This window comes from Panthera leo, chromosome B2 (assembly GCF_018350215.1).
Source record: "Panthera leo isolate Ple1 chromosome B2, P.leo_Ple1_pat1.1, whole genome shotgun sequence".
NCBI lineage: Eukaryota > Metazoa > Chordata > Mammalia > Carnivora > Felidae > Panthera > Panthera leo.
This window is the reverse complement of record NC_056683.1, coordinates 133576959-133595088: the sequence shown is the minus strand read 5'-3', so window position 1 is coordinate 133595088 and position 18130 is coordinate 133576959. Positions and strand designations below refer to the sequence as shown.

Sequence of the window (18130 nt, the reverse complement as noted above, 5' to 3'; positions counted from 1 at the left end):
CAAGCTTGACCATATCCAAGCGCAGGCTCAAGCTTCCTCTTCTGGAATGTTCTTCCTCTTTTCTCTGCAGGTCCAAACCCTAACCACCTTTTACATCCTGCTAAAATGCCTACCTCTTTCAAAGTAGCCTTCCCGGATCTCCTTTTATTCAACATCGATTGATTTCCAACTCTGTGTCAGGCAATGTACTGCTTGGGGCTGTTGCTATAGGGATAAAAGATTGGGTTCTTGCTCTCAGGTAGCTCAGAGTCTTGCCGGCAAGCTGGACTGGTAGGGAGGTACCATTATGTGATAACCACCATGGGGTAGAATGCACAGAGGTGAGTGGCCTATCCCTGCCTGTAGGTGGACAGTTAGTGTTTCCTCAAGGAGGCACTCCTGAGTGGTTGGCAAGGATTCACAGGAGTCAGCAAGTGAAGAAAGGGACCCGTGGCACTGCAGACAGAGGAAACAGTAGATGCAAAGGACAAAACCCGAAATGACCTGGATATTAAAACTGCCAGGAGTTCTGTGTGCCAGGCATCGGCTGTGGGATCTGCAGGGCAGTAGAAACAACTAGAGAGGAAGGTAGGAGCGGGTAATTGAGGGCCCTGCAGGCCATGTGAGGGATTCTGATCTTTATGCTATGGGCAATCCACAGTCAGAAAGGGCTTTCTTTCCAGATCTGAGATCGGGGCGGAGAATGTAAAGAAAGGAAGGGTTAGAGACAGCTTAGCTAGGAAGACGGGGCAATAATCCCAAGAGGAAATGACGCTGGCATGAACTAAAATAGTGCTTCCTGGTGTGGCCCCCAGACCAGGAACATCGGCACCAACTGGGGTCGCAACTTGTTAGAGATGCAGATTCTCAGGCCCCACCCCAACCAACCAAATTAGAAGAAACTCTAGGGGGTGGGGCCCATCAGTCTGTGTGGGGTATTTCTTGTTCGTTTCTTTATTTTGAGAAAGAGAGAGAAAGCACACGCACAAGCATGGGAGGGGCAGAGAGAATCCCAAGCAGGTTCTACACGGGCAGCACAGAGCCTGACACCAGGCTCGAAGCCACAAACCGTGAGATCATGACCTGAGCCGAAACCAAGAGTTGAACACTTCACTGACTGAGGCACTCAGGGACCCCATCAATCTGTGTTTTAACAAGTCCTCCAGTAGATTCAAAGGTACTGAGGGTTGAGGACCACAGAAGGAAGTCACTGAAAGTGAAGACAGATGGGGAGGTTTAGGGACATTAAGAAGGATCTTCCTCAGGCCTGTGGCCAGGTGGCAGCAGAAGGGAAGGAGAGGGAGTGGTCAAGAGAGCTTCCCAGAGCCCTGGCCGGATTCGGACACAGGCTGGTGCCCATTCGTGGGGATGGGAACGCGCGGCAGGAACATGTCTGGCTGCAGAAATCAGGGCAAACGGGTTTGGTTTTGAACATCTTTGGCTAGAAATGCTGTTGCCTCGTTGGTCTCCCACAGAGCTTTGAGGATTTTCCAGGACATACATTTTCTTACGTTACATCATAGTTGAGTTTGTGTGCTGTCTTTGAGCCAGACTGTAAGCTCCTTGAGGGTCGAGGCTGGGCTCTAATTGCTCCCCCAGAAAGCCTAGCACAGAACACATACCCCATCACTGTTTATGGCATGAAGATACCCCTTCCAGAAGAACTTCTTTGGAGTCAAGAAACGTACAGCTCACTGAAGACAGAATTATCTCTCGGGCAATGGAAGCTAGCCTTTCTGGGACAGACCTATACACTCATCACCCTGGTGTTACACCATCTAAGACACAGCAACACTAAACTATCATTTCCTGGGTGGTTTCTGGGCTCTGCAGTGTCCAGAAGCTCTTTCTTCACATGCTGCCATTCATCCTCAAACAACTCCACAAGTTAAGTAGTATTATCTACACTTTACAGGTTAAGACACTCAGGCACAGAAGGGCTGTGTAAATTGTTTAAGATCTCACTGCTAGAAAAAGGTGGCATCAGAATTCAAACACAAGTCGGTGTGACACAAAGAATCCTGCTCTTTATCACTAAGCTGCAATCTCCTACCATTTCCAGTGCTTTCTGATCTATACATGACCTCTTAAAAGGGAGGAGGGGGGTGCCTGGGTGGCTCAGTCAGCTAAGTGTCTGACTTCAGCTCAGGTCATGATCTCATCGCTAGTGAGTTCGAGCCCCGTTATCGGGCTCCCTGCCATCAGCATGGAGCCCACTTCGGTTCCTGTCTCCCTCTCTCTCTGCCCCTCCCCAGCTCGCACTTGCTCTCTGCCTCAAAAATAAATAAAAAAAACATCAAAAAAAATTTTTTTTACAAAGGGAGGAAGAGGTCGGTTAGCAAAATAACTCCAGGGACTAAAGAGGGTTTATGGGGATGTGCTTTTTCTATCCGTCCTGTGATGTGTTGAAAAACTGAAAGAAAGTTACAACAGGTGGAAAAGGATTAAAAATAATTAAATACAAAAGCATTAAAATATCAGAGAAGATATGTTTTTTAACGTTCCTGGTGGGAAAACAGTACATTTTCAGAAGAACAGGAATGAATTTAAAATACTGGGGGGGTGGGGGGTGGGGGGGAAGCTATGGAATGGAATGTACCTAAAGGAAGAGGTTGAATCACAGCGCATCTGAGAATGAAAAAGAACTGAGGTTAAAAAAAAAAAAAAAGGCAAGAATCAAACAGAATGTATAATGCAGACGATCTGCGAGGAAGTAATTTTAAACTTTGTTTTCAATCTAACTGGTGGGATGGTATAGCAGAAAACCTTTACCTGTGGTTCTACCAGCACAGCTAGTGAGTGAAAGACTCTGCTCCCGACTTCTTTAGAAAATACTTGTCAGCAGTAATTGACAGAGTGTTGACCCGAGTCAGGTCTGAATCCTTGTGTCACTTGTGAGTAACTAGACGCCCTATAATTTGGAAAACATCTTCATGAAAGAAAAGACATGTTTTTCACACATCAAAGCTAAATAGGGAGCAGCTCAGGGGAGAAATCCGTGGCCCTTTAACCTCAAAGCGTGGGGGGGATGGCTATAGGCTCCCGTTATCTTCCCCTCTTCCTCCTGCGTGGGGAAGAAGCCTGTCTAGCTCCAGCCAGGATGGTCTACCCATCTTCAGCTCATGGCAACAAATGCCTGCAATGAAGAATACGTCCACCAGGGGGGGCAATGACATGAACAAGGCAAAGAGGGTGGGTCTGAAGAGCAGAGTCGATCTCGCCACTGCAATTGGAAGGGGAGGAGAAAACATTTGAATTTTTCAGGCCTTGTTGCTTCTACCTCCTTTTTACCTTTTCTTTCTACTGAGTTTCCATTTCGCGGACTCGGCTTTTGTCTGTAGGAATCCAAGATAAGGCCTTGTTTGCAGAGTTCATCCTTCCTGTGGCCTGGAGACAGATTGATTCTCTGCTAATCTCCTTGGTTTGATTCCGAGGTCCGGTTGGAGCAGCTCCGATGCCTGCGGACACGGTCACAGCTACTATAAAGTCAGAAAACTTTGAGGGTCGTTCTACGGAGACTTTTCCAGCAGGTTTCAAGCAAGGGATAAATGTGCAGGCTTCTGAGGAGGCACCACTCGATAATACTTCAGAGGAAGCGTGATGTCTTTGGAGGTTTGAGAGACCCTCAGGTGAAAAAGGAACTTTCCTTGCTTAGTGGAGTGCTCACTTTAATAAAAAGACAAGTTTCTAATAATTAGAGCCTTTCAAGCCATGATTTTTCACTAGAATTGTGCATGAAGACTTCTTTGGGAATTTTTTTCCCCTCAAAGATACAAATACCTGTTTGTAGTAGGGCCAGGAAACATGTGTCGTGAAAAAGCTCCCCAGAAGATTTTGATGCCTGTCATGGTTAAGAACTGTTTATTTAATGGCTCCCCACTGAATAAAGTTCCAACTCCTTAGCCTAGGATTCAAAGTTCTCCAGGATCTGACCCTGGTTCACTTTTGAGTCTTATTCTCCCCCATTCTTCTTGAACACTTGCTCCTTCCTATAAAATGGGGCGATAATACTTTCCTGACGATGTTAATTAAAGGATTAGAAATAAGGTACACAAACATCTGGCGCTTAACGTGCAGTGTTATTAGTAAGTCCTTAGTAAGTATTCACCAAAACAAATGAAGAAACAATAGCGAGACGGACTCCATAAAGGAGTGAGCGAACCTTTGTTAAAACAGAGAGGCCAGGGGCACCTGGGTGGCTCGGTTGGTTAAGCATCCGACTTTGGCTCAGGTCCTGCCTGATCTCATGGGTTTGTGGGTTCCAACCCCAATGTCGCAGTCAGCACAGAGCCTGCTTTGGGTCCTCTCGGCCCCTCCCCTGCTTTCTCTCTCTCTTTCAACAATAAACATTAAACAAACACACACACAAAAAACCCAGAGAGACCAGATGCCCCTGCCCTAGGGAAACCCAGGAGGAGCCCTCATGGCCTCTAGACCATTTCCAAAGCCACCATGGTTTCTTTAGGTGAGTTTTCCATTTTGGAGTTACACTTCTACACAGACACAGTCAGGATTTGAACTTGCACTGGTGAGAGAAAGGCAAAGGGAGGTTTAAAACATGGTGAAGAAATTCTGGTTTTGACCAAGAGACGAAAGCAATCTAGAGCACATGGGCACAGGGTCTCTGTCTCTTCAATTCTTTGAATACTTTTCAAGGTTTTGATCATCTGAATAGCTGTTGAATAGCGTCAAAGCAGATGTGAAGTTTATAGTGAAATAGTAGCCTTTCCTGGCACGGTTGACAGAAGTGAATAGGTTAGTCCAGCATTTTCCAAGCTGTGAGTTGGTGTTCTGTGGGATGCATGTGACAGCTACAAACATTCATGAAGGCTCCCCTGGTCAATTGAGGCTAGGAAACTCTAGGGGAAAGCCAGATAAATAGAGTGTCAACTTTGCCTTTAACTGGAGGGATTCTCAGTCTTTAAAATGTGAACAATTGTTATAAATCTCCTAGACGGGGACCTGGGAGCAGCGTTTCCTAAATTTATTTAACCATGATATTTTCTTCAAAAATTTTTTTTTTCAGTGTCTTAGAGGACAATGCTGCACGATAGTTTTGACAGGAGTCTTAACCCTGTGTGACATTTATTTCATTAAAAAAAAAAAAAAAAAAGTTTTCTGGACTCTACCCCACAATCTCCAGGAGAAGGGCCATTGCAACTATATGTTTCAAAAGGTTCCGCTGGAGATTCTGCTGTGCGGCCAGAGTGGAAAACCACTGTGTTAGGAGAATGGCTTTGGATTCAGGAAGACGTAGGTTCAAGTCCAAACAGCACAGACATTCTATTATGTTACATTTGGAAAGTGACTTAATCTGGTTGTCTTAATTTTCCCATCCATAAAATAAAGAATTATACTCACTCAGTCATATCATTTTTGGTCCAAAAGAATTAAATGAAATAATGAAGGAAAATAATTAGCTTGTAGTAAGTGCTGTTTCCAATTTGCAATTCTCAGTAGCTCCAACATAAATAAAACTGTGAAATTATTTTCTTTCTCCATTCCCTAGGCCCCCACGCCAACAATTTTTGCCCCTCTTCAACAAGAATGAAATAATTCTGAATCCTTATATCCTGTTCCTGGGGTGTACCTTTGCTGTACTCAGACTGATGTTCTGAGAGAGTGTCAGACCATTAACGAAGATGGTTATGAGTCTGTTGGCGATCACTCTCCTGTCTTCCGCAAAATAGTTCCCTTTCAAAATCTGCATGCTCCAAGATTTTATCTACACCAGCCCAAGAATCCAAAATCTGGTTTCAGAGTATAAATGCAATGATGTCACCATGAGCTTGTGTCATATGCCCCGAAAAGGCCCAGCATCTGGGCAGTAGCATCTGCCTATGCTCTTCTGTTGAGGTAGTTTTAAAAATATAAACTTCAATGGTATTTCTATTTCCATAAGGGCAGATATAATGGGCTTTTAATTGGCATTGTAACAGTTGGTGTCTTCATGCTCCCTTTCCTTTTTAATAATCCCTTCAACGTCTTATTCCATTAAATAGACTTTGTTAAACTTAGTACTACGTGTGTGTGTGTGTGTGTGTGTGTGTGTGTGTGTGTGTGTGTGTATAATGACAGCTATCTTCTGGGGAGAAATGTATACATAGATTTGACTCTGGCCCAGACAAGTGCCTTTGTGTATGAATGGACTGGTATAGATAATTCCAGTCTTATAGTGGACACGATTCCAAAGTTCATTTGTAAGTCAGTAGTTGGGAACTCGGAACACATTTTCTCATAAAAGAACTGTTCTACATGGTGGAGAGAGGCCTGGCCAGCCCACAAGATTCTGTTTAACTCCTACCGCACCTGAAGTGGAATTGTTATGAACTATGGAGAACAATGTTTCCATGGGAACACATTTTCGGAGCTCGCCTGCTGAAGGTTGGGAACCACTGACTGTAAAGTTTTCACTCACCTACTAAATCACTTCTTCCTTTTTCCTTTAATAAATTACCAAGCAGAGGAGCTATTCTGACCACAAATCGTTGCTTCAATATATTAGGTTAAAATAATGTTTCTTTTCCTCCTCTTGTTTTGTGCACTTTGCAACTTTAGCCAAAGGGGTGCATATAACGAGGAAAACAGTTCCTTTAAACACTCTTGGACTTCCTCACACCGGGTTCTTGTCACTTCTCGGTTCCCTCTGCATGTCACAGCCAGTCAGCTAGTGGCAGAGAGACAGCTGTCACTCTTACATTTGCTTTCACATCGAAATCGTTTGGGTTTTTTTCAACCTTATCAGTCCCTTAAGTTTTTAGGACGTGCCTTATAACTTAATAGGAATCTGGAATAACTAAGTAATGAAATATATTCTAGGTCACACTGACCACAGGAATCAGAAATGTTTCAACTACACCATACACAGATTCTGCTAGAAGTTGTATAAATATATCACAGAATCACAGGGCTGGAAAGAACCTTAAAAGATTGTCTAGTCTGTTCCCTGGCTTCCAGACAAGCCAATCATTCCAAACAGATGAGAGCTAACCTCTCTTTTAGAAGAAGAGGATGACTTTGTCTTTAACCCTTTCTAGATGTAACAATGTACATAGCATTAGTAAATTACTGTTGTCTTTATGTCTAAAATGCTTCCCATGACAGTTACAACTGTATTTCACTTTCTCATGTTTGCTTCTCGTAGGAAACAAAGTAGGTTTATCTGTGCAAAGCCCCAGTATATTTATATCTATTGTCCTTTCTCTTCTAGGGCCTTCCTGAACGTCCCAGTGTCTAATACTTCAGTTCCCTTTGTCCTGTTCTTTCTGGGTTATTTGTACCCTTTTAGCAGTGGGAACTAAAGTTAAGCTACAGAGTTTGATGAGGCATCTGAGAACTGAGCGGTTTCCCCTTTCCATGCATAGGAATATTTTAAAGTAATCCATACGCAGACCCAAAGACCTAGGGCTCCAAGGAAAGACAAATTTAATAATTGTAATAAAACTGCAATAACATAGGCTATTATTTATAGTCACTCTCTTTCAGGCAGTGAAAAGGGCATAACTAGCCTGATAATAACAGTTTTTTGATCAGGCAAGGAAATTAAAGAGAACCTACCCCTACTAAGGTTATTCATAAAATGTGATGTCCTTAAATGTCACCAAGTGTAATTTTTCTATTGCAAGCCTACCGCACAACCTATAAGGGCCGATCTCAAAATATTTTTTGCTAATTGGGAATGACTATTCAAACTTGATACTCAGCCTTTCATGGAAGTTTTCAAAGGCATGGGCTTTTTGATCTCTACACTGGAAGACACTGAACATACTAGCTTTACAGCAAGGACTACTGGCTATGTTGCTGTCTTAAAAGAGTCGTACTAGCCCCCAAGATAAAAAAGAATGACAGGCTATCATAAATGAATAATGAGATCCCTTCTGTTTGTGAGGTTTTGAATGCCTCAAAGGTGAGGATTATGCCAGAAAAAAAGTAGCCATGGGTAAAAATGTTCATAATTATGGTTTCAATCTGATAGTAAACCATGTGCCATGTTTATTCCCCAAATATTTCCATACTCACTGGGTGGCGTGATGGGTAATATCGTGCGTCCGCTTGAGGGGTACCCATATGGCAAGGGGTACCCATATTAAATAATATTTCTAGGTGTGTCTGCGAGGCCGTTTCCGGATGAGATTAGCATCTGAATCCGTGGACTCAGTAAAATAGATCGCCAAGCGATACAGTAGATCACCCTCCCCAGCGTGGGTGAGCACCATCCAATCCCTTGAAGTCCTGAACAGCAAAATATGTAGAGGAAGGAGTTCTCCCTGTTTTTCCTGCCTCACTGATTAAGCTTGGGTATCACGTCTTATCTTCTCCTGCCCTTGTACTGGGAGTACATCATTGACTCCCCTGGTTCTCAAGCCTTCACGTTTGGAGTAAGACTGAATTAGACCAATGGCTTCCCTGGGTTTCCAGCTTGCAGATGGCAGATTGTGGGACTTCTTGGGCTCTGTTATTGGATTAGCCAATTCCTCATAATAATCTATCTATCTATCTATCTATCTATCTATCAGTATAGATATCTCCATCCTTTTGGTTCTGTTGTCTGAGGAAGCCTGACCTATGCTGGTGGCTACTCATACATCCTAAGTATCTAAGGGGACAGAAGCAACTTCGTGAGACTAGGCAAACACATCTGATCCTGTAAAATGATTGTGCCAGCACTGCGCCTAACTTCTGTACGTGAGCAAAGCACCTCAGTGGAGACTGTGGACCCTGCTTTTCTATAAACTTACGGAGTAAAATCTGTCTTCATAGCTTCCTGGCAGACTACAGCACCCCTAATCTACTGCCAGCATGCCCACTCACATCATTGGGCTACGTTATGACAGAATTCTTGGGGCGCCTGGGCGGCTCAGTCAGTTAAGCATCTGACTTTGGCTCAGGTCATGATCTCAAGGTTCGTGAGTTGGAGCCCCACATCAGATGAGTTGGAGCCCCACTTCGGGTGAACACAAACCCTGCTTCGGGTGAATCCCGCTTCCTTCTCTCCCTCTTTCTTCCTCTCTGCCACCTGTGGGATTCTCTCTCCCTGCCCCTAGCTCACGCGCTCTCTCTCTCAACAAACAAATAAACAAAGAAACCAGACAGAACTCTTCCTGGGAAATGGGGTAATTCTTTGGCTTCCACTGAATATGCCAAATGCTGCTTTGGAAACTCAAGACCCCCTGAGCTCACCCATAGCAAGAAGTTCCTGCCCCCATCAACCAATCAGATTCCTGGACCAAAGAGAGCTTTCTCTGTAGTATAACCCTAAGTGTGAAAAAATGGAAAAGAAGAAATAATGAAAATAGTTTTCCTACTTTTGTTGTCAGGATGTCGGCATTATTTATAGCTCAGTGGTGTAACCATTTGAGAATTACGCATGGCTAATTTTAGCTAAATAGACAATGATGAGTGTACACTGTCCTTCACCCATCTTAATAAAAGTATCCCTTCAGGGGAACTTCCTGTCTAAAGACTGCGTTCAGACTTTAACTTACATTTCCTTCAACACTCGGCCAAAAATACAGTGTGACATTGCAACTCTGTTATTCATTTGTTAGGTGTTTGAAGGATGTCTTGTAAGGCACCCACTCATTACACAAATGAATTGACACAAAGCACAGTTTAACCACGGGCAGCGACAACTTACTTGTTCATTTTTAGTAAGCCTGGTTTTGTTGTGAATGTCTGACGTGACCAAATTGAATCCGTGCTTCTCTGACAAGATTCTCAGAAGCAAGACCACAGTACGACTCCCACACTTGCCTACCCTGTTGTACACGACCTGGCTCGGGAAAGGTAGCACCTGGGAAAGAACGAGAGAGCAAATATGAGACCTCGGGTGAAAATACTTGGGATTCTTCCCTCAGTTTCAGGACAACAAATGTCTGATCAATCTAAGCGAGAAGGGTCCATGTCAAGTCAAAGAGAGAACAGGAGCACTGGACTCATGGTTGTCCTCATAGTACGACTTGGGACAGATGGCGGACTCATTACCTTTCTGCACCGACACTTACAACTGGTAAGCTTTTACGCCAATCCTAAGCCTAATTATGAAGCTTCTTTTGTTTCTTCTTAGGAACAAAATATATAAATATGTGCTGTGATGACAGTATGCTTTTGCAAGTTATATTATGCTTTATTAGAACTTCGTTTGTAGAGTGCTCAAGGAAAAATATTGAGATAGCAATAAAAAAATCGAGATATCAATAAAAACTCACCCTTCCACGGTGGACCATTTAGTGGTTTTAATGTACTCATACAGTTGAGCAACCATCACCACTACCTAATTCCAGAACATTTTCATCATCCCTGAAAGAAACTCCCTACCCATTAACAGTCACTTTTCATTTCCCTCACTACTTTGGTCCCGTGAAACCATTTATCTGCTTTCTGACTCCATGATTTTGCCTATAGTATTCTGGACATCTCTTATAAATAGAATCATAAAATATGTGACCTTTTGTGTCTGGCTTAAGTTAGCATAATGTGCTCAAGATTCATCTATACTGTAGCATGAATCTGTACTGTATATGGCTGAATAATATTACATTGTATGGATATACCATATCAGGTTTATACATTCATCAGTTGATGGACATTTGGATTGTTTCCCCTTTTGGTTACCATGAATAATGCTGCAATGAACATGTGTGTATAAGTTTTTGTGTCAACATATGTTTTCGATTCACCTTGAGTATATCCTAGGAGTGGAACTGCTGGATCATATGGCAATTCTGTTTAATTTTTTGAAGAACTTCCAAACTGTTTTCAATACAGCTGCACCATTTTATATTTCCACCAGCAATGCACGAGAGTTCCAATTTCTCCACATCCTTGACAACACTTGTTTTTGCCTGTTTTTTTTTATAGCCATCCTAATGGATGTGAAGTAGTATCTCATTGTTTTGATTTGAATTTCCCTGATGACTAATGATGTTGACCATATTTCACGTGCTTATTGGAAATTTGTATATTTTTTTTGGAGAAATACCTGTTTAAATCATTTGCCCATTTTAAAACTGGGCTATTTGTCTTTTTATTATTGAGTTTCAAAAGTTCTATGTTTATTCTGGATTTGCAAATATATGATCTGCAAATATTTTCTCCCATTCTATGGGTTTCCTTTTCATTTTCTTGACCGTGTCCTTTGAAGTACAAAAGTTTTTAATTTTGATGAAGTTCAATGTATCTAATTTTTCTTTAGTGACTTGTGCTTTGGGTATCATATCTAAGAAATCATTGCCTAACCCAAGAATGTTTTCTCCTAAGAATTTTATATTTTTAGTGGCCTAAAACATTTAGGTCTTTAATTCATGTTGAGTTTATTTTGTGTGTGATGTGAGCTAGTGATCTAACTTCATTCTTTTGCATGTGAATATCCATTTGTCCCAGCACCATTTATTGAAGACGCTTCTTTCTCCATTTAATTGTTTGGCACCCTGTTGAAAATCCACTAACCATAAATGTATGAGTTTATTTCTGAGCTCTCAATTCTACCCCATTGATCTATGTGTTTATTCTTATGCCAATACCGCAGAGTCTCGATTACTATTGCTTTGTTGTAAGATTTGAAATTGAAAAGGGGGAGTCCCTCTAACTTTGTTTTTTTTCAACATAGTTTTGGCTATTCTGGGTCCCTTGCATCTCTTATGAATTTTAGGACCAGTTTGTCAATTTCTGCAAAAAAAAAGGCAGTTGAAATTTTGATAGGGATTGTGTTGAAACTGTAGATCATTCTGGGGACTACTACCACCTTAATAATAGTTTTCCAGTCCATGAACATGGGATATCTTTCCACTTATTTAGTTCTCATTTCATTTGTTTCACTGATGTTTTGTAGCTTCCAATGTACAAGCCTAATACTCCTTTTATTCTTTTTGATGCTGTTATGAATGGAATTATTCTCTTAATTTCATTTTTGGATTGACTGTTCACTGATAGAAAAACAGTTTATTTTTGTACATCAATCTTGTGTTATGCAATCTTGTTGCATGCATTTATTGGCTCTAATAGCTTTTATGGGTGGATTCTTTAGGAATTTCTATATACAAGATCATGTCATCTGCAAACAGAGATAGTTTCCCAATATAGATGCCTTTTCTTTCTTTTTCTTTTTTTTTTTTAAGTTTATTTATTTTGAGAGAGAGAGAGCATGTGCACAAGCAGGGGAGGGGCAGTGAGAGGGAGGGAGAGAGAGGGAACCCCAAGCAGGCTCCGCACTGTCAGTGCAGAGGCCACCGTGGGGCTTGATCTCATGAACCATGAGGTCAGGACCTGAGCCGAAATCAAGAGTTGGATGCTTAACTGACTGAGTCACCTAGGTGCCCCTCTTTTGTTTTTCTAATTGCCCAGTTTAAATGATTCTTAGAGACTAAGAAGCCATTATGAAAAGCATCTGATTAAATATTTATATCCCCAATAAAAATATTTCCATTTTGAATGCTCAGCATTGAGTAAGAACTGACAAATGTTAACCAAGAGTCCTTCATTCAGCACGTACCCATAACAGAAGGCCACAAGCTAAAGAATATAGTATAATATAAATATACATATACCCCAAACGTGCCTACTGTATGTAGTATGAATTTTGCCTCTGTAATTACAGGCTTACTTATTTTTATGAAATATTTTATATTTATATTTACATTTATATAGAGGAGCATTTCATAAATTTGGAGCTTAAAGGCTAATTGTCATTGGAGTAAAACATTATATCTATCACTCACTTAGCAACCCATCATGTACCATTTTGATATAATTCTTCCAGAATTTTTTTTTTTAATGAGCAACACCTTGTTTCTTTAGAACCAGTCAGTATCTTCTATTGTGTGTCCTCATATTGCCTAGAACATGCCATGTATATAAATATAGGGCTTCAACAAACATTGATTGATTAGATCCTCTGAGGGCTTATTATGCTATTTAACAATGATTAACACAATGATTCTGCTAAAATGTGAGACCGGGAGAATCTTCAAACACAGCTGATCTTTCTACCCAAATGCTAATATAAAAGGCATCAGGGTAAAAGGATAATCATTCTAATAGGTCATTGTACTTATGGTTTTATCAGTGAGTACCCCAAAATTAGCGCTTTCTGACAACAACTGCGGAAGCTCAGATACTCAGATAAATCAGATATGTTCTTCCTCATGAGGTTATGATCCAGGGAGGCTGAAATATAACAGGATGTCAATAGCGTTTGCAAGCTGGACTTTCCATAATCACCAGGCTGGGGTTTAGACTGCAGTTGTGACAGAGCTGCTGATATAAAGACAAGTTTTAATTTCTTTGAAAAAATAAACGGCTTAAGAATTGCGATCAATGTGTCTTTCCTTGTCCTCTAGCACAGTATAGAACAGCAACGGAGAGCGCTCGTTCCGTCTGAATTGCTGACCAAGATGAGTTACCGCATACCCAAGCACTTTATTCCAAGAGTACAGGTGTATCTCAGAAGATTTAAATGAAGAACCGAGAGGCACAAACCTTTGGTGAAAACACTTAATTTCTCCTGAATTTTGTGGGTAATTACACCGTGGCAGGCTTCCCATCTATTTCCTTTTGCTGATAACTAAAGATATTATTATAAACCTTCTAGTTGTTTGTTGACTTTTGAAAAACTTTTCATTCCAATTCCATCATTAGTCTTGTGGGAGGCTCTCACATAACAGTTATAAATATTTGTTATTTAAGAACACTTTTGTCCTGACAAGAAAAAAATTCTTTATGTATGGTGACAGATTTAACTACACTTATTGTGGTGATCATTTTGCAATGTATACAAATATCAAATCATCATGTCATACATCTGAAACTAACATAATGTTACATGTCAATCAGAACTTGGTTAAAAAAAAAAAAAAAGAACACTTCCATAAAAACAAAAATTCCCCACATTGTTCCTGCAGCTGTATCTACAATAATATTTGAAAATAAAAGAGAGCTGAACATCCCCACTGTGACTCTATTATACCATTTCTGTAAACACCAATATATAGCTACAGGGTATAAAAACTGAGCTAGAAAATGTGTTTTTAGATGAAGCTTCTGGAATCAGTCTGGTTATTGTTAAAGATACAACATACATCATCACAAACATAAACCTTTCTCAAAGTTAGGATGGGGCTTTTAAATCATTTTCTAAAAGAACCTATGTAATGCTCTGGAAATTGGCAAGTTTAGCAGGCTAAATCAATGTGCTGATGTTGGATAAGGTGTTAAAATTCGGAACGGCAACAAGTAGATTCATCCCCGCTTGCGTAGAGCTATAGATCCGCTCCTGAAGGTCTGTTTTAAAAATCATTGTCATTTTTTTTTTTATTTGAAGCCTTCATTCCGGAAAAGTAGGGGGGAAGGAACTGATTTTTATGAAAGGCTGACCCTGACCCTGTGCTAGGCTTTGTGCCAGGTAAAGGCTTTTAATCCTTGTTAACAATACTGAGTCAGAGAGTGTAATTGTCTTTACTCTAGTTGCACATCTCTCTAGAAGGTTAAATTATCAAATAATTTAAGCATCATTAATTGCCCCTAAGGGACTCCCAGTGTGCCCCTCTCTTCTCTATAGATCACGGATTCACAGAGGAACAGAGTTTGAGGTCTAGAGCAATTTAGAATAACCCACCCGCTCCAATCCCCTCCCCACCCCAGCACTCCTACTCTTTGTCATTGTCACACTCAGCCCAATGTGTTTGGCTTGGCGAGGGCTTTCTCTTATGTCATCTTTTCATCCTCTGGAGTACCCTGTGAGGGAGATACCGTGACTATTTTTAGATGAACAAACCGAGGCTCAGAGAGATCGTTTGGCATTTTCAAGGTCAAAGAGTGGCACATAACAACTAAAGCCCAGCTCACAGCTCTCTGGACCCCAAGACGACACTCTAATATATAACATCAAATGGTGAAATAATTTTTAGTGTGACTTCTGTGAGACTGACCATCTCCTCTTTTATATCTTGAATGCGTCCAACTCCATTCAATGCTATTTTTCAACAGTCTACCACGTCATCCAGTGTCATCGGCCATTACGCATCCATTACCCAAGTCACTGGAATGCACAGGTGGAACTGACAGGAGTCACACAGCCTCTCCTTTTGCTTCCAGAGGACATGTTTTAGACGTGAACGTAATCCCAGAATGTCAAAGCGGCTAATGGGTGAAGGAGAGTAGAAGAATGTGGTGTTCCCTTCACTCCTCCCCTTAGTCTACTGTAGGCAATCACAGAGCCTTGCATATTGTGGAGCACTTCCACCAGGAAAGGGAAAAACAGGAAGCAGTAAGTCATAGTAAAACACACGTGAAATCCTAAATACACCTGAAATGCCTATCAAGACAAGCAGATGCCCCTCAAAGACAAGCTGAATGATTTTTAAAGGCCTCTTAAGGTCAACTCCAACATCCCCATTTTTTTTCAACAGATACTTGCCAAGGATCAGGCAGAAAACTATATCCCAACTGTAATATTACCATTATCTTTCGCAAACAAATTTCTAACACTTACTCTTTCTTTGGATGCCCTATAAAGAAGTACACACTAAAAGTCCTCATCCTCCCCCACTCCCCAAACGATTCTTCATTCTTGGCAACTATGGTTATACGAATGTTATGTCTGTGGTTTCTATTTTATGGCCAATTTGTAAAAGTGAAGGGAGCTCCAAAATAGTTCACTCTATGAATTATATATTTTTATGTTGCCTGCTTGTAAGTTCTGCAAATGCCACAAATCCCCAGGGGCTGACAGGCTTGTGTGGAACATGCCAAATAAACAGAAGTCTTTCCAAAATCCTGAGCACAACAGTAACTACCACCAGATGACGTGTACAATTTCAATCGCTTGTCCCTGGTTTGCATTGGTAAGGGGGACAAAGAAGACTTTCTAGGTGAAAAGCATGCTTGGTCTGGACCAAGACTTCCATAGCGTATGATTACAGGACTCCTTGGGGACTGGTCTCGTTAGAAGAATTTACATCAATTCTGCTTTTAAGTCTTTGCAAAATGGCATTTAATATGGTATGTTACAAGCTGTGGTTCCCAAATGGCTGTATATTTGAATTACCTGTGGGACTTTAAAACGACAGACTTCTGGGCCCCATTCTAAGACTAGCTGAGGGGCATCTGGGTGGCTCAGTTGGTTAAGCATCTGACTTCGGCTTAGGTCATGATCTCATGGTTCATGGGTTTGGGCCCCGTGTCGGGCTCTGTGCTGACAGCTCAGAGCCTGGATGGAGCCTGCTTTGGATTCTGTGTCTCCCTCTCTCTCTGCCCCTCTCCCACTCCTCTGTCTCTCAAAAATAAATAAATGTTAAAAAAAAAAAAAAAAAAAAAAAAAGACTAACTTAAACAGAAAGTCTAGGAAGAGGGTCAGGAATCTAGCTCTAAAATGCCCCTGGGGTGGGGGTGGGGGTGGGGGTGGGGGTGGGGGTGTCTCTGCCATCACTAAGGAGCTAAGGTGGGGGAGAGGGTTGTCTGTGTAAACGCTGGAGGGGACAAGGTGAGAACCCCGTTTCCTCTTCCTTGGGTCTCCCTGGAGTGTCCACGGCCTGCAACCCATAGTTAAAAGTCATGATTAGCCTGATAAACATGTTCACACTACGTTAACACCTACTTACCCAGAATGGTTACAACTAGTGACCTGGTTAACTGAATGTGTGCATTAACTGAAATTTACACTAAACATCATCAAAGCATTAGACCCGACTCAGTACTCATATTATGCTGAAGATGAAATTGCTCTCTTTGAGCAACAAAACTGCCCCTTGTATTTTACATCCCCTCTGTCCCATGGTTACTCAGACCCATGCGGGGACAGTCACAGCCAGGTCTTTGTGAGACCTGAACTCAGGTACACTTCTGCTTCTCGATGTCTCTGTCCACATGACTTTGTTTTGTTTTAAGACAGAGAGAGAGAGAGAAAGAGAGAGCATGCAAGCAGGGGGAGGGGCAGAGGGAGAGAGAGAACCACAAGCAGACGCCACACTCAGCACAGAGTCCAATGCCGGGCTCGACCTCATGACCATGAGATCATGACCTCAGCCGAAATCAAGAGTCAGACACTTAACCGACTGCACCACCCAGGTGCCCCAAGACATTGAGCAGCAGTACACATCCATTTGGCAAGTCCTCATTTTAAAGTTTCCTAGGACACGGTGGTGCTAGGAGCCACCCTTATCACACCTTCCTCATCCATAAAAGTGGAAAACTGGGTAAAAAGCCAATAAATGATCCTCTCTTCTTAAACTATGAAATTCTTCACTTTAATCTAGATTGCTTATAGATATAAGCAATATATCTGGAAAACCTTAAAAATTAACACTGGATTTTAATATGTTTCCTTGTTAAATATATTCATAAAAGAAACATACAAAAAACCCGTTCCAATATTTTGTGCTGATAACATGGGTTCCACCTCCAGGGTGTGCAGAAGTCTCTCTTGGAACCTTTGTCATTTCTGTCCCTGTCCCACTCTTGTTTGGGCTGCTCACGTAATAAATCTTCTCTTATGTTCTTCTTATGTTTCTCTTCCTTTCCACAGTTTTAATCACTTCCAGCTCTCTGCTTATTTTAAGACCGTCACCAACACCACAGCCTGCACAACACAGGGCTTCAGGCTTCCTGCTGGGCTTTCCAGAACTCAGGAGGCATTGTCACTGACATCAAGCCATTGTAGGTCCTCTGACAAACGCACGTCCATTTGGTAATCACCACCAACTCCCCAGACCCTTGGGCTAATTTCCTCCACTCTAGAGAAGGAAACACATAGGACCCATTTAAGAACTCTATTTTCCCTCATTGCCAGACCTCTTGAATAGAGAGTTCTTTCTATTCACAACTCTCAAATATCATCCCTGTGTCTTCTAATTATTCATAACCTATCTTTTCCCAGAAGCCTTGCCAAATCTGAACCTTATGCTTTCTCCTTTATCCCTGTTCCTACCTGAAACAGTTTCATGTTGAATGCTATCTACAGAAAGACAAAAGCTACAAATCCATTACAAGCCCATCTGTTTTATTTGTGTAATAGATTGGGTATTTTATGTGCATAGTGGATACTTAAAAAATATCTGTCTATTAAATAGATAGACTGGTAGGATAAAAATACTATTCAATGTTGTTTTAGAACCAATGCTGTCATATTTGTCATTATTAAGGATGCTCTTCTGGTTTT

At 41.5% G+C, this 18130-nt stretch overlaps 1 protein-coding gene across 2 annotated transcripts in view; it reads right to left on the bottom strand.

Moving 5' to 3' along the window:
• UST (uronyl 2-sulfotransferase) overlaps nucleotides 1-18130 on the bottom strand; it is a 303266-nt gene that overhangs the window by 120431 nt on the left and 164705 nt on the right. Inside the window, exon 3 of one of the 2 annotated variants that reach the window (XM_042940047.1) lies at nucleotides 9617-9772. The exons of the other annotated variant lie outside the window; for it this stretch is intronic. Within the exon in view, the coding sequence (XP_042795981.1) occupies nucleotides 9617-9772 (156 nt within the window). The remainder of the gene's footprint in view (nucleotides 1-9616; nucleotides 9773-18130) is intronic. 2 annotated transcript variants of the gene reach the window in all.